Source organism: Coptis chinensis, chromosome 3, assembly GCF_015680905.1.
Source record: "Coptis chinensis isolate HL-2020 chromosome 3, ASM1568090v1, whole genome shotgun sequence".
Classification (NCBI taxonomy): Eukaryota; Viridiplantae; Streptophyta; class Magnoliopsida; order Ranunculales; family Ranunculaceae; genus Coptis; species Coptis chinensis.
This window is the reverse complement of record NC_141458.1, coordinates 7,271,972-7,288,181: the sequence shown is the minus strand read 5'-3', so window position 1 is coordinate 7,288,181 and position 16,210 is coordinate 7,271,972. Positions and strand designations below refer to the sequence as shown.

The 16,210-nt window shown below is 41.6% G+C and overlaps 1 protein-coding gene across 1 annotated transcript; it reads left to right on the top strand.

Moving 5' to 3' along the window:
* The first annotated feature begins 7,632 nt into the window (after positions 1-7,632).
* LOC147507630 (putative cysteine-rich repeat secretory protein 7) lies at positions 7,633-8,253 on the top strand. Its single transcript, XM_086596364.1, has one exon. It carries the CDS (start codon positions 7,633-7,635, stop codon positions 8,251-8,253), a length of 621 nt encoding a protein of 206 aa, XP_086452490.1.
* Positions 8,254-16,210: the final 7,957 nt, after the last annotated feature.

Sequence of the window (16,210 nt, the reverse complement as noted above, 5' to 3'; positions counted from 1 at the left end):
CTTCTTGTACCTCTATATCTGTGTTCTTTTCTGTTCCTTCCACTGCTTTCTGTAACCAGAGTCCCTGCTTATTTTTTTCCTTATCATTTGCCTCCCTTATGCACTTAGGGCATTTTTGCTCCGAAAGTGTCCAAACACCGCCGTAATACCACACCTTATAGGCTTCCAATTGTACTCAACTGGAATATTGAATGCCCTCTTCTGATCAAGCACCACAGTGACCTCTTTTGGGTAAGTACATTTTGCATCAATCTCTACACAGACCCTTGAAAAAGATGTTCTTGACATTGTTTTAGTTAACTTGTCAGTGAATAAGGGTTTGCCCACTACACTCGCCACTTGACTGAAACCCTTCTTGTTCCACATTTCCATGGGGAATTTCTTTAGTATAATCCATATAGGAATCGTTCTCAGTTCCCTTGTTTCTTCTTTAACAAAGAGTTTCCATGGTCTCACCACAAACAGCTGACTTGCTATGTGAAATGACCCAATGTCCAGAACAGCCGCTTTGTCTTCTGCTTTGTTAAACTAAAAGGTAAACATATTTTCCCCATAGGTTTTCATGGTAAAGCTCATGTTTTTCCATGTTTTAGACACAATGTCTTTCACATAGTTGTAGCAAAGTCTTTTCCCAACAAAGTAGCCAACAACTAGATTCTCGTATTTCTTATGAACTTGAACAAAGTCAGCAGTTTTTACATGTACCACTGACTTACCATTCACCAAAGTTGGTGGTATGTATTCCAGTTCTTCCTGACCAACAGATGTTTTCCCGATTAGGGATGCCCATGTACTCGGGTTGTCCTTTCCAATTATTTTCGGGTTGTCGTGGTTGTCGTTTTGCTTCTCTGGTTCAGCTCTTGGTTCTTCGATTTGGGCTCGATTTGTATTTGGTTCTAGGCTTTCCTTGTTGCCCGACACTTCACCTAGAGTAGCAGCCACCACATTTTCTTTGTTGTTCAGTGTCAGTTTTATTCCTTCAGTTTGAGCATTAGTCTCTTTCGTGGGGGGAGAGTCTTGTTCCTCTCTCTCAGCTAAAAGGTCTTGATGAATCCCAACCATTCTCCTTTGGACCAACTTCTCGAGTGATCCAATTCCATACTTCCTTACCAGTTCACTCTCAATTTTTTCACATTCATCATCTTCAAGCTCTCTAATTGGAGTATTTGGATTTACAGCCTCACGATTTGGTTGATTTTCCATGTTTCTAACTTCTAATTATTATCGGGGAAAAAAAAAGTAAGCATTCTAAAAAACGCTGGTTCTTACTATATCTATATCCAGAATTGTTTTAAAGTCTAAACTGTATTGACTTTAAAATATTATATCGAAGAACATTAGATCACCGCCCATTGATCACCATTTTTCTATTAATGCCCATTCAAAGCAGGGGCGGCTCAAGACAATCAGGGGCCTAGGCAAAGTTCAAATGCCAATAGATGTGAGAATTTTTTTTGGTTACAGAACGCGACAAAAGTGAAAAGTCCTAATTTTATTGGTTAGAGTTGACTAATTACTTCAGTTTACTCTAGTGAAAAGTCCTAATTTTATTGGTTAGAGTTGACTAAAACTGAAAAGTTCTAGGCAAAGTCCTACTTGTTTTGGTTAGAGGAATTATTGTATATTCTTTTTCGTTGGGCTGAATTATATTGGGGCCCTTGGGCTGTGGGGCTCTAAACAGCTGCCTATTTTGTTAGGGGGTTGAGCCGGCCCTGATTCAAAGTTTCTGACAGAAAGCATTTATTCCACAAAAAATTAAGCCTAACACCCAATTTTGGAGAAAATGAAGTCTAGAGGACATAGTTTTATTTTTGCAACTCACAAGGACAAATTCTAGCAATTAGTAACTCACGAACCCACGATTTCAAATTTAATAACCCTCAAGGACAAAATAAGTTGGCCCGGCCATTTTACTTTTTTTAAATGCCAGTTATACCCTTTCGTGAAAATAGCCCTCAAAGACAAATGACCCGGATTTAAAATAAATATTTTCCAATTTTACCCTTTCTGTCATTTTACTATGAACAATGAGTGTTCATACCTTCTACTGGTGTATGAACAATGATTGTTCATATCCAAATAGGTGAATGTACCTTATACAATATATTGATGTATGAACATTGAATGTTCATACCCAAAGGACTATGAACATTGAATGTTCATATACCCAAAGGACTATGAACATTGAATATTTATACCCAATCAATATTCATATTCAAAGACTATGAACATTGAATGTTTATACCCAAAGGACTAAAGACTATGAACATTGAATGTTCATACCCAAGGACTATGAACATTAAATGTTAATATCCAAAGACTATGAACATAAATGACTATGAACATTGAATGTTCATACCCAATCAATATTCATACCCAAGGACTATGAACATTGAATGTTCATACCCAAAAGACTATGAACATTAAATGTTCATACCCAAATCAATATTCATACCCAAGGACTGTGAACATTGAATGTTCATACCCAAAAGACTATGAACATCGAATGTTCATACCCAATCAATGTTCATACCCAAAGACTATGAACATCCAATGTTCATGTATAAACATTCAATGTTCATACTAAATACACCAGGTCGTTTCGTCTGGGCCGGGCCGTTAATTATTTCGCGCCAGGAGTATATTTGACATTTTATCTATCCGATCCGTTTTTTATTTCGCGTCAAGAGTATACTTGAACTTTCATCTACCCGGTCTTTGAGAGTTACAAAAATAAAAAAGTGTCCTTGAGAATTATTTTTTCAACATTTTTGTCCTTGAGAGTCATTCCCCGTTTATTCCAATCCACAGCAAAAAGTTTCCATTTGTAATCTTGATTTTTTGGGCCCCAACTATTGTCAGAGTTGTATGTGAAGAAACTAAACGTACGATGATGTACGTATCTCTGACATGTTTTTTGCCTAAATAAAATAACATAAAACTAGGTTCAAAACCCTGATTCCAGTCTTTATTAGCCTAAAACCCGTTGACTTTTTGAATTATGTCTAAAGCCCACCCGGTTTGTAAAAGTGCGAAATAAAGGTTTCGTTTTCGGTGAGTTTGTGAGAAAAAACCAACCGCACCTTTATTGTTTTTTCAAAATACCTTACATACCCTTTTATATGAAAGTTGTTACTTAATTTCTTTCTTCCTCAATTGGCAATGGTGATTTCTCATATCGTGATTTTGACTTTGAAATTGAGACCGTCTTTTCTCTTTTCTTCTTTGTTCTCCTTTTCTTTGGACTTTTCTCGAACTGTCACCACTAAGGTACATTTATTTACACCTACACTTCTATTATTATGTTATCTAGGGCAAGCAAAATATGGAAATTGACTCTTGATCATTTAACTTATCGTCATCTCTCAGATTTGATCATTTTTTCATTGAATAATATAACCTCGCACTCTTTTGAGATAATGGAATTGTTGTAATTTTTAGTTTCATTTCAATTTTGTGTTGTAGGATGGATTTTACTGTTCTTGGAGTTATATCCTACAAAAATTTGACTCTCGCGAGTCGTATTGGTCCGTCTTCTTCAATTATCGATGTCAAAAATGAGATTTCGACGAATTTCCCTTGCATACATGCTATTGCCCGGTAGTAAGGGTGATTCCTTTTATGGCTACATTGATGAAGGATATCACGGTGATCGCGTTCGGGCAATGCTACTCACATTCTATCAAGCCAGTTCCGAATGGTTTTATGCCAAGACGCATGCCTGATTCTCTTGCGGTTTATCCGTGTAGTCCGAAGATTGGTCCTGGTAGACCCAAGAAGGAAAGAATTGAAAGCACCGGTGTGATTCGTTAGTCTATGATCAGTTTTGGTGTTCTCGGCAAACCATATGTTTTTAGTTGTCTTAATTGAGATTTTTAAGTTTGGTCTTTTGACATTTATTAATGAGAAATTGATATTCATTGTATACTTTTATGGAATGTTGATACTCATTTGAGATTATTCGCTAGTCAGTTTGTTTTATTTTTCATTTGTTATAATGAGATTTATAGTCCGTAAAATTATTCATGTTGCAAGGTAATTGTGATCTGAACATTCATCATGCGATCTGTTCGTCGTAGATTGAGAGTGCAACATTCATGTTGCGGTTTGTAATTGATAGTGCAACATTCATGTTGCAGTTGTAATTGAGAGTGCAACATTCTTGTTGCGATTGTAATTGATAGTGCACCATTCATGTTGCGATCATTTGTGTAGTATCGGATTGAGAGTGAAACATTCATGTTGCGGTTGTAATTGAGAGTGCAACATTCATGTTGCGATCTGTTGTAGTCGTAATTAAAGAGTGCAACATTCATGTTGCAGTTGTAATTGAGAGTGAAACATTCATATTGCATCAAATGAATGTGTCGTAACTTCTTGAACCCATCTCTTTTAAGGAGACTTCTCCATTTTACAGTGTCATGCTATGTAATCGCAACTACATAGTTTGATGCTTCCTTTTAAACTTGGTGTTTTTGTCTTTGGAATCATGTACTCATAATGTAGACAAAGCTAACCCCATTTATTAGAAACTTGGAATTTAGGAAGCAACCGGGTGATGAGGCATTCAACGCCTCATCGATACAAATTCTGGGGGATTGTAGGTCATCCTATATAGGGTCCGAACTTTGCTACACATTCACTATGATGCCCACCAACACAACAAAACATTGCAACCCTATTGGACAAGGATACCATTCATAACAACAATCACAATTCACAAGAATGAACCTAAGCATAAAATGGGATTTATGAAGTACCAAATTCTCAAGAAATGACGAAACAGAAGCCTCAGTACCACAACCTTTCATCAATTTAGGCATAAAAAAGTAACCAAACTTTACAATTATGCTAACATTTTCTTAACTGCCATCATTCAAATTCAAGATCCATAACCATCATCAATTATAACTGGTTACAGAAATTTATGCCAATAACACCAGATTGGCATTGTAATCAAACCATCTCAGATCTGAACTAGGTAAAACGAATGAAGAAATCAACCAAAATAGAGAACAACAGAAACCCTAATTTCATTCACAAAAGATCTAACTCTTATTCATAGGTTCCAAATCAACTATATATTACATCGACACCACTAACATTGAAACATTCTAATACTAAATACTAAAGACAGAAACATTGAAACATTGAAACAAACCCTAAACAAACATCTTCAAGAACTAGTAAATTTGGTAACCGCCTTGGTGCCTTCAGAAACGGCATGCTTAGCCAATTCAATAAGAAGAACAAGACGAACAGTAGTCTGAATCTCCCGAGAAGTGATGGTGGGCTCTTGTTGTACCTTGCAAGCCTTGAAGATTCCTAAGGCAACTTCTCAAAGATATCATTAATGAAACTGATGAGGTATCAAACTGATAGCACTAATAAGGAATTTTGTATGCCTTCAAAACTGACTAAACATCAATATTTGCTGTTATTGTGGTCTTAACATTCACCCTATTTTCAATAAAGACACTAAAAAGATTTGCAAACGGTGTATCCATCATTTTTTCCTTATGCACTTCCGTTATATCAGCTCTAATCAAATCCATAATATAAATCATTGACTTTAAACTGGACCTATAATTCAACAACTCACTTTTCACCAAATTTTCTTTACCTTTCTCCTCTATCTTTTCTTTGCCTTTCGTTTTTGGGTTTTTGCTCGTTGAGGTAGTTGCATCTTTAGTTTGTTTCGAAAGGCTCAGTTTAGATTTAGCGGCCTTCCCTTGCTGCGTAACCTAAAAGAAAACTAATGAATTAGTAGCTTGTTGCAACCAATTCGACGCAAACATGAATGTTTCAAATGTGTTTTACTACAACATGGATGTTTTTAGTGGAAAACATACCTCAAAACTCAAACAAACATCACCAATTTAAACCTCAAACAACACTCATATTGCATTCGACCCAAAATACTCATGTTAAAGTGGGATTTGACATTTGCAACATTCATGTTGCATTAGGATTTGATAGTGCAACATCCATATTGCGATGGTAAGTGGCGGTCAAAATGAAAATCTAAGTATATTCGATGCAACACTCATGTTGCAGTGAATACATTCAACACACTTTAACCAATTTTTCATAAAATGAAAATCCTAATATATCAAAATTGTGAAACTATCAATGAAATTTGGTATCTAACCTTTTTGCCATCTTGTTCTCTTTTTTTTTGTAGTAGATCTTGTGTTTGCTTGCACATTATCGTTTGAATCTTTTCTTTTTTCTTCATTAGGATCCTTCATTTCGAAATTTGGGTTAAATTTGAGGAAACTAGGGTTTAATTTGGGGAACTTGGGTTTCAAATTTTGGGTTTAATTTGGGGAAGTAGGAGTAGGGTTTCAAAATTGAGGTTTAATTTGGGGAATTAGGGTTTTAAAATTTGCATATGTTGTTGACTGCAACATGAATGTTGCATATTTGTCTAGTTTGATTTCTGTTTAAGGGACAATTGTGTAATATTGCCAACAAATGGACCGGATGGGCTTTTGATATAATTAGAAAAAGCTGTGTATTTTTTCCGTAATTAAATTGAAACACTGGGCTTCAAGCCCATTCTCTGATAAAATAAACAAAATTTGTGCACGTTTGTAGTACCGGATGATGTACGTATCTCTGACATATTTTTTGCCTGAATAAAATAAACAAAATTTGTGCATGTTTGTAGTACCGGTCCCAGTGTTAAGAAAACCGGACCGGACCGGTGGTTGAACCGGGGTCCGACCGGAACCGGTAAATTTTCGGTTTGGTTCAGTTAAAACTTGAGTTTATGGTTGGACCCTCGGTCTAAACTTAAACCGAGGTTGAACCGGCGAACCGGTTCAGTTCTAAACCGGATCATCCTTATATAATTTTTTTTTTCTTTTTTTGAAAAATTGATAATGTGGGGAGTTGAACCTAACACCTAAACAAGATAATCCAAACTCCAAACCAACATACTACTATGTATTTCTTGTATAAGAAATTTATTTTGATATATAATACCAATTAATATTGAATTAAAACATGTATTTATTCATTTTATTATTGTAATTATTAAAAAATTTGTTAAATAAACATAAATCGGTCTGACCGAGTCGAACCATGGTTGAACTTGGTTGAACCATTTTAACAAAAAATCGGTTCGATTACCAGTTCGGTTTTCAAAACATTGACCGGTCCACCAAAGTTGAGTCAAGTAAGTCATTGGCTGAAAACTGAATGTGTCAAATAGGATGAAATCTGAGTTGGTCATAGTCTTTGCATTAAATCTAGTTCTTCCAGTTCCAACGACTCTCTTACAATCATATTAAATTGCGCGCTCACTCTGGAACAGAACATTCTTTCCTCCCTGCCTACGCGCCTTTAATAGCATAATAATTTGATTTTGGGCACCAAGTCTGATCATATGTCCCCATTCCAATCTCATTGAAGAAAAACAAAAGCAAAGCCTTATAAATTTTGAAGTATATTATATTTTGATTCTGCAAGTCAAGAGTCAAATGTGACAAAGTTCAAAGTATATATTTTAAAGAAAAGAATCTTTCCTTGGTCTGGACTTTAAAACTTCTTTAAGATCTAGGTGAATGAAAAATAAAAAAACACAATACAATAGCATTATAGCAAAGAACAGAAATGAAAAGAATAATGCATGTACCTAGATCAAGTTGCATGCATTTGAGCATCATATTTTCATGTTTGCTTCTTTTTCATAACCGTGTTCAAGCTGATCCATATCTAGTAATATGCTCCAACACTGCAAACTACACCTCCAATAGCCAATTCCAGACCAATCTCAACCTCCTCCTTCCTTCCCTTATTTCAAATGGTACTGGAGATGGATTTTTTAATACAACTATTGGAACTAGTCCTGATATAGTCTATGGCCTAGTCCAATGCAGAGTTGATATCTCAACAGAAGATTGTCAAAGTTGTTTGAATAATTCAGCTGTAGAGATTATCCGAAGATGTCCAAACCGAAAAGACGCTGCACTGCGATATGATTTTTGCATTTTACGCTACTCCAATACACGGTTCTTCTCCCAAGTTGATAGTAATCCTTGGTGGGGACCGAACTCGGCAGTTGTTTCTGGTGCTGATGCTAATCGTTACAACAGGCAGTTAGGAATTCTACTGAATAATCTGGCTATTACTGCTACTTCCGTAGTAACAAAATTTGATGCTGGATCAACTGACTACTCAAACTTCAATCATATATATTGTAAAGGTGTGTTTTGGGTTTCTTGTTGGGACCGGGTTCGCTTATGAGCGAACTGCCTACGTATCCTCTCGTTGGTTTTCTCTTTTCCTTTCTTTCTTTTCTTTCTTCCTTTTCTTTTTCTTTCTTCCTTTTCTTTTTTAGGAATCGAGGGTTCAATTCAATCAATCAGGTGGTATTTATAGGCTTAGGGAAGTATCAATCTAGAAGACACGTGTGTATATGGTACACGTGTAAGGTGGAGATCGTGAATGAGTGTTGAGCGGGTTATATTATAAGTCATGTACTGATTGGGTGCTGACGAGGTTACCCCTATTTCCCGGGGATGGGTAATGATTACCCCTGATGGTTATCATTACACGAGGCATTCTGCCATGTGCTCGTACTGAAATATCTTCGTCCTCCTTTCTCGTAGGTCGCTCTTGGAGGTCGGTGACGGGGGTGTTCTCGAGGGGAGCCGCTCCGCGATTCGGTCTCGGTGGTCGGCGTCCCGAAGTTCGCTTTACGTTGCACGCGCGTGCATGATAAGATATCGCTCCCCACCACCCCCTCGGTTAGAGTGTTTTATGCCACGAAAACATTATCTTTGAGAAAAAGAATGTGTGGAACGTGAGCGCGAGCCGTGGTGGACGACTTCGACCGGGGACGACATGACTTTTGAATTCACTCATCTTTGAAGCTTTGGCGGAAAGGGCGTTATGTCGTAACATGCACGCGATGAGAATCGTGGCGGTTTGAGAGAAAACGTGTCGCCGCATTATTCGAACCTGCTGAAAAGACGATTACCTTGGAACACGCGATGCGGGCCATAGCCTAGGGTGTAATCATAACTTCTTGGTAAATCGAACAGCGGTTTATACAAAATCAAATTTGGGACATCGAAAAGGCATTGCGTGTGATCTTTGAGGTCATCAAGATATCGCTCTTTAGACTAAGCGCCCGGGAAGATAAGCATGTCATCACCGAGAATCGATAAGGTGATCTTCATTTGACTCTGTTAGTCTTGAGTTGTAAGTTTAGTTCACATTTTTCTCTTTATCACGAGTCAACAATAGAGCCGTGTTTTCGGGCTTGCCTAAAGCGATTCGCCATTTTATTCAAGGAACCGGTTTCCACGAAAAGTAGCTTGAGTTCCACACTTTGGTTAATTTTGTAATGATCATCGATCCGGATTTCTGGGTAATCCCAGGATCGGTGGATGTAGCCATTTATGATGCATGGTTATATAATCGATTGAGATGTTTCGTATGTATATTGCCGGGGTGGTGTGTAATTAGCACTCGCTTAGGATTCTAGTAATATCGTCCCGCTTGAGGTCAACCCTAGAAATATAGTCGCCGACGTGGCGAGAATTGGAGGGTCAATGGATCATCGCGGGCTCCGGGGAGCCGATCCGCTCATGGGGGCGTTCGGTGTAGTCAATCGTAGACATATAAGTCAAATGATAACAAGACACAGTAAAGGTCGTAGAGCTGTAAGCTCCAGTTTGTATGCTCAGCGAGAGCGTTCTCGTGTGGTCGATCCTAGAAATATAGGTGCTTTCGACATAACAAGACTTGGAAAGGTTGTAGAGCCTGTAAGCCCCGAGCAGATTTTGCCTTTCGCGGAGAGCGTTCTCGTGTGGTCGATCCTAGAAATATAGGTCCTCGATGTAACAAGACTTGGAAAGGTTGTATGCCACAGTAAGCTCCGTTGAGTCATGCTGGACATGGAGGCGTTCTCGTGTGGTCGATCCTAGAAATATAGGTCCTCGGCGTAACAAGACTTGGAAAGGTGTAGAGCCTATAAGCCCGAGAGAGTCAGTATGCTTTCAGAGGAAGGCGTTCTTGTGTCGCGACGGTGGCCTCGGGTGGGGAGAATGGTGGACCCAAACAAAGCGTGTTGTTTATTATCTTGCCGTAAACCGGTTGACTTGTCAATACAAGTAAATAGATTATACCGCACTAGCTAACCCAAGAAACGTAGTTTTCATTAATGTGAACATAAAGATATACAACGTGAATATCGCTATCTCGGTAAAATTTTTTCGATAGATAAAGTATTCCAAGGGCAGGCAATATCTTCCCTCTTTGGTTCTTAGCCAAGATATGCTCCATTGCCAACGACGCCGTTCCACGTATGGGGCCTTCCCATGTGGGTGCTAACTTGGAATCGCCTTTGCGTCTTTTTGAGCACTAGGTCTCCGGGTTGAAAAGACCTAGGATGAACTTCGCTTGTTGTAGGAGTTCTTCGAGTTTTTGTCGATAAGATCACGACTCGATGGCAGCTAAGTTCCGCTTTTTCTTCCAACAGTCGACTTCTCGCGGCTAACACGGAGTCGTTATGTCCCCGACTTCGACAAGTTCCGACGAAGTCGTGTATCATCCGGCCGGTGGGGAATTACGGCTTACGTGCCATAACATAAGGAGAATGGAGACTTCGCCCGATCTTGGATCGAAGCCGTGGTGCGGTGGGCCCATAAAATATTCTCCAATTGATTTGGCCATTGGCTTTTATTCTTTTCAATCTTTTTCTTCAAGTTTTCCAAGATTGCTTTGTTACTGGCTTCTGCCTGACCATTACTCTGAGCGTACTGTGGAGTAGAAAAGGCGTGAACGATCTTCCACTTGGCTAGAAACTCTTTAACCGTTCTGCCTTTGAACTGAGGCCCATTATCCATTACTAATGTGTGTGGCAAACCAAATCTGGTGATGATGTGGGTCCAAATGAAGTTTCTGACATGTAACTCCTTGACGTGTGCTAAAGGAATAGCCTCTACCCACTTGGTGAAGTAGTCGGTTGCAGCTAGGACAAAGCGGAAGCCAGTACTCTTCTGTGGGATGAATGGGCCCATAATGTCCATGCCCCACATGTGGAATGGCCACGGGCTCGCTATGCTGATCAGTTCGCGAGCAGGTTGGATGATATTGTGGCCAAACGTTTGGCATTTGAGACATTTGAGGACGTATGCTTTGGCATCGACCGCATCCGGGGCAAAAATATCCTTGAGAGATGGCCTTGTAACTAACGAGACGCCGGTGATTTCCACATTCTCCTTCGTGGATTTCTGCAAAATCAATCGACTCGCTCGGGTAATGCACCGTAAGTCGCGGGCCTCCGATTTTTGAACAATTTGTTATGAACCAAACAATAACGCCGGTGCTTGGTAGGGGATCCGCTTAGCCTTGGTACGCCCTCGGGAGCCGCGTCGCGTCTGGATATAATCAATGATGGGTTGCATCTATGTTTGACTCAACTGACTGGCGGAGAGAGGAAATAGGTCGCTTATCATCAAGGTGTGGTCGACTTGGTATGCAGGTCGATCGACGACTTCTATGAGAATTTGTCGGGGAACGCAGCTCGGGGTCTGGGTAGCCAAGTAAGCTAAACTGTCTGCATGGCGGTTCTCCTCACGCAAGAAATGATGTATGTGTACCTGCTTAAAATAAGGCAATAACTGATGAACGACCTGAAGATACTTGGAAAGGTTACCTTCATGGGTAGTGTACTCTTTTTGCAACTTTGGCGAACCCACTTCGCGAAGTCACTAAAGACTTGGATCTCTTCGACGCCGAGCTGCAGCGCCATACGAAGTCTCCTGATCAGCGCCTCGTACTCCGCCTCATTGTTGGAAGTGGCAAAGTCGATGCGAACGGACTTTTCCATCACCGTTCCATCGGGTGAAACTAAGACAACCCGATGCGCCGCCGGATTGCTAGAACCATCTACAAAGAGAGACCAGTGGATTTGATGTGCTCCTTCAAATCTGGGGAGGTCGGTCTCTTGTTCCCAATTGGGTCATCAACAGGAAATCCGGCTAGAAAATCGGCAACGACACTGGTCCCTTCAGGGAAATTCGCGGGTAATGCAATTCCGTGGTGTTCGCCCGAAGTTCTTTATTAACCGCCATTCGAGTAGTTTTGTTTTCTTTGTGGAGAATTTTCTTCAATGGGAGGTCGGTAAGAACTTTGATTTGATGCTACCGAAAGTAAGGCCCTGAACTTCCGTGCGAATACAACAAAGCAAGTACTGCTCTTTCCAGGAAGGAGTAATTCTTTTCCGCTGTCGTGAGCGTCTTGCTTGTGAAGTAGATCGGTTTTTCTGAATTGTTTTCCTCTTTGAAGAGAACTGAGCTGATTGCGAAATCGGATACTGCCAGATAGAGCCCCAGAGTCTCTCCATCTATAGGTTTAGCTAAGACGGGGGGCGTGGTGAGGTACTCTTTGAGAGTGGCGAATGCTTGATGGCACTGATCGCTCCATGAGAACTGCTCGCCTTTTTTAAGGAGTTGCAAGAACGGTCTACACCTATCGGATGCCCTTGATATGAATCGGTTGAGTGCAAAGACCATGCCCCCGACAATTTCTGTATTTGTTTCTTCGTGCGCGGATCGGGCATGTCTAAGAACGCTTCGGATCTGGTGCGGATTCGCTTCGATCCCTGGTGACACTTTGATACCCTAAAACTTGCCGAGGACGCTCAAAAAGGCATTTCTCTGGATTGAGTTTCATGCCCGCACGACGTAATCGGAGAACGCTTTGCTTTCAAGGTGGGCGAGGTGATCACCGGCTTTTTGCTTTTGATGACCATATCATCGATGTAGACCTCCATGGTGTCACCTATCATGTCTTGGAACATGTCGACATCCAGGCGTTGATCGTTGCTCGGCGCGTTTTTCAAGCCGAATGGGAGAACGTTAGCAATAGATCCCTTGCTCTGTTATGAAAGAGGTCTTCTCTTGATCCTCCTCTGCGAAAGTGGGATTTGGTTGTACCCTCTAATGCACGTCCATGAAGGAGAGAAGCTCATGACCACAGTGTCCGGTCGACAAGTCGGTCGATGCGAGGTAGGGGAAAACTGTCTTTTGGAGTGGCCTGATTTACATTCGTAAAATCGACGCATAGGCGAACTGTTCCGTTCTTTTTGGGTACGGCCACGATGTTAGCGATCCACTCCGGATAGTCTACTTTTCGGATAAAACCTACTTGCTTGAGTTTGTCGACCTCGTCGTTGATGGCTTTTTGAAAACGCAGGGATAGTCGGCGGGGTCGTTGTCGGACTGGTCTAGCATTAGGGTTTACATTTAATTTGTGGCATGCGAGTTTAGGATCGATTCCGGGCACATCGATATACGACCAAGCAAAAACATCTTTATTCATAGATAAGAAATTTACAAGGTGGGATCTGAGTGTGGGGTCGAGGTTAGCCCCTACATATACAAACTTGGGGTCGTCTTCGGTGCCAAGATTCACTTTTTCTTTTTCTGCCGCTGGAGGTTTTACAACTGATGGCGAAACCTTTGGCGACTCGCTATCGGAGGAGGTCTGAACACCTGGTGGGACGACCTGACTGGTCGCTGATGGTGGAGCGACTGTTGTTAAACGCAACGCCGCCGGGTATCCACGACACTGGGGGAGTGGGACCTGCTGCAAAGCACATTGATGAATGCGGTTTCTGGCATCAACTATGGCGGCCCCACATGAACCGGGGACGATCTCTGAAACTTTAATCGACGGCTACCGTCGTTGGATCAATGCTAGAGGTCTTATTGGCGATAAGGACTTCGGGGGCGAAAAGCGGTATCGGCATTGAGAGAACTTCGCTTGTAAGAGCCCCGCCGCTTCGCTTGCCGGTTCGGGGTGGACTTCGCGACTAACTCACGTGCCATTGTGTAGGCTGGAGGTTCTGTGTGGCGGGAGGCGATTCGCAGGCGGTCTCATTTGTTGATTTGACCTGGTTTACAATGGTACGCTTCAAGTTGATTGCTTCTAAGTTCCATCATTCCTCGAGGTCCCGGAAATGGAGAACTTGATGTAAAGTTGATGGTACCGCCGCATCGATGAATCCAAATACGTCCCGAGGATGGCATTGTATGGCGACTTTGTCAGTCTCCTAGAACGCAAACCGTGTATGGCGGGTGATCTTGTCCTCTAGATCCCACGACAATCGAAGTATAATATCACCAATGGGATCGCCCTGGATCCATTGAACCCATAAAGGGGCGATCGGGTCGACGAGGACGGACTTGGGAAGGCTCATCTCTTGCATGGTGTGGTAGAACAAGATGTCACAGAACTGCCGAGTCGATCGAACGCGGCTTGGATCGGTCGCTAATTTTGACATGGACAACCAATGCATCATTATGAGGAAGGCGGACTTTGCTTAAATCGGCCTCCGTAAAAGTGATATCGCTGTATTGCGACGACTGAACCACGCGGGCGGAGCGCCCGGGAGGTGAAATGATAGACTTCTGAAGAAATACGCCCGACCGCGGCGTCTTTTCTCTCGGATGAGGTTACGGAATCATCCGGAAAGTAATCACGTGAATAGTTCGATCATTGTCACGATCGGATGAGTCTTTGGCGGCGCTTCGTGGCGCTAAACGATCTAAATGGGCGCCCTGCTCCGTGGACGACCTTTGAAACTCTTTGGGAGGACGGAGATGGAGATCGACTACTGGACTTCGGCGAGCCATCGGTTTATGTGTCGCAAATCGTCGTCAGGAATGTTAGTGTACTGTTTGATGTGGCCGGCTTCCACTAGATCCTGGAGATAGTGTTTAAGCCCCCAGCAAGCATCAGTTTCATGGCATTTGGCGTTGTGAAATGCGCAAAATGGCCCCACGGGCCGATCCATCGGCTGCCTCCTCACCGGGGCCGGAAGAATGGGGCTCGCTTAATTTTACCCAGAATGTAGCTGGGGGAGCGCGTCAGGATAGCGAACTCTCTACTGTTTTCTGATCGGGTGCTGGCCTTTGGTGCAAGCGACCTAGCGCGCTTCTTTGCCCGTGGTGTACGATCTGAGACTGCTGCGACCTCCTGGTTCTCTTCTAAGCCGTGGAGTTTTAAAGTTTCCTGCAACTTGATGTACTTGTCCACGCGAGCGTAGAGCTCGGACAGTGTCTCTGGGCGTTCCTTCATCAACGACCTGGAGAGGTCGGTGTTTCGCACTCGGCAAGCATTGGAAAAGGCCAGTGTGGCGAAAGATTCTTTCAAGCCACTTTCCATGCACAACAGTTCGGCCTTGACTAGGAATTCACGAATAGTTTCGTCCTCCTTGAATGATAACTGAAACAAAGAATCAAGATCTGCCTTCTTCCGCCTGTTGTGGACGTACTGGCTGGCGAACAAATCAGTAAGCTGTTCGAAGGTTTTTATAGAATCAGATTCCAATGAAAAGAACCAATCGGTAGCCATCCTTCGAGGCCGGGCCGAAATAATCTGCAGCGGAGATGATCAAACTCGCGAGTCAAAAGTGCCAAACTCTGAATATAGCGAGCCACATCTTGCTTCGGCACGGGCGCGTCTTTGCTTTGTCGTACATGGGAAAGCGTGGCTGGATAAAGTCTTGTGGAGAGGGTTTATTGAGGACCTCTGCGGTGAACGGAGATGCGCGATACGTCTTAAGCATCTTGTGCACAATCTGTGTCGAATCCTTCTTTGCGGCGTTCTGGCCAATCCTTTGGGATAACTCATTAATCTGTTGATTAACGTCATTGATGCTGTTCTCTGCTCCGTTGCCGACTTGTTGTTGCTGGTAACTATCTACCTGAGCACGTAAAGTAGCATTTTCCTCCCTGAGCAAGGAAATGCTCTCGTTCGTTATTCCCAACTGGTGGGTAAGGTGTTGGACTTGATCTTCTAGGCTAACCATGCTTCGTGGGCTTGAGAGTTAGAGATGGATGAATGATAACCGTAAAAATAATAGAATCCAAAATATTAATGCTACAAGAACACTAATACGTAATCCTACCGTTCTTACGTTTAAATCAATTCTTCTTACTCTCAAAACATATTCATGCAATACAACGAGTAAGGAATTCGTTCCACTCTTAAACCCTCAAGACTTAAATAGAATTCAATTATTCAAACACAAGGAACAGTGAGAGTGATGTGTTTGGTGTTTAAACTAAAACTAATTATAAATTTAAGACAACTAAATCTAAAGATTCTAACTTTATGAAATTTAACAAATAATAATTAAAATCTAACATCAATAACTACGAAATGACTAACAACCAAGAAATGA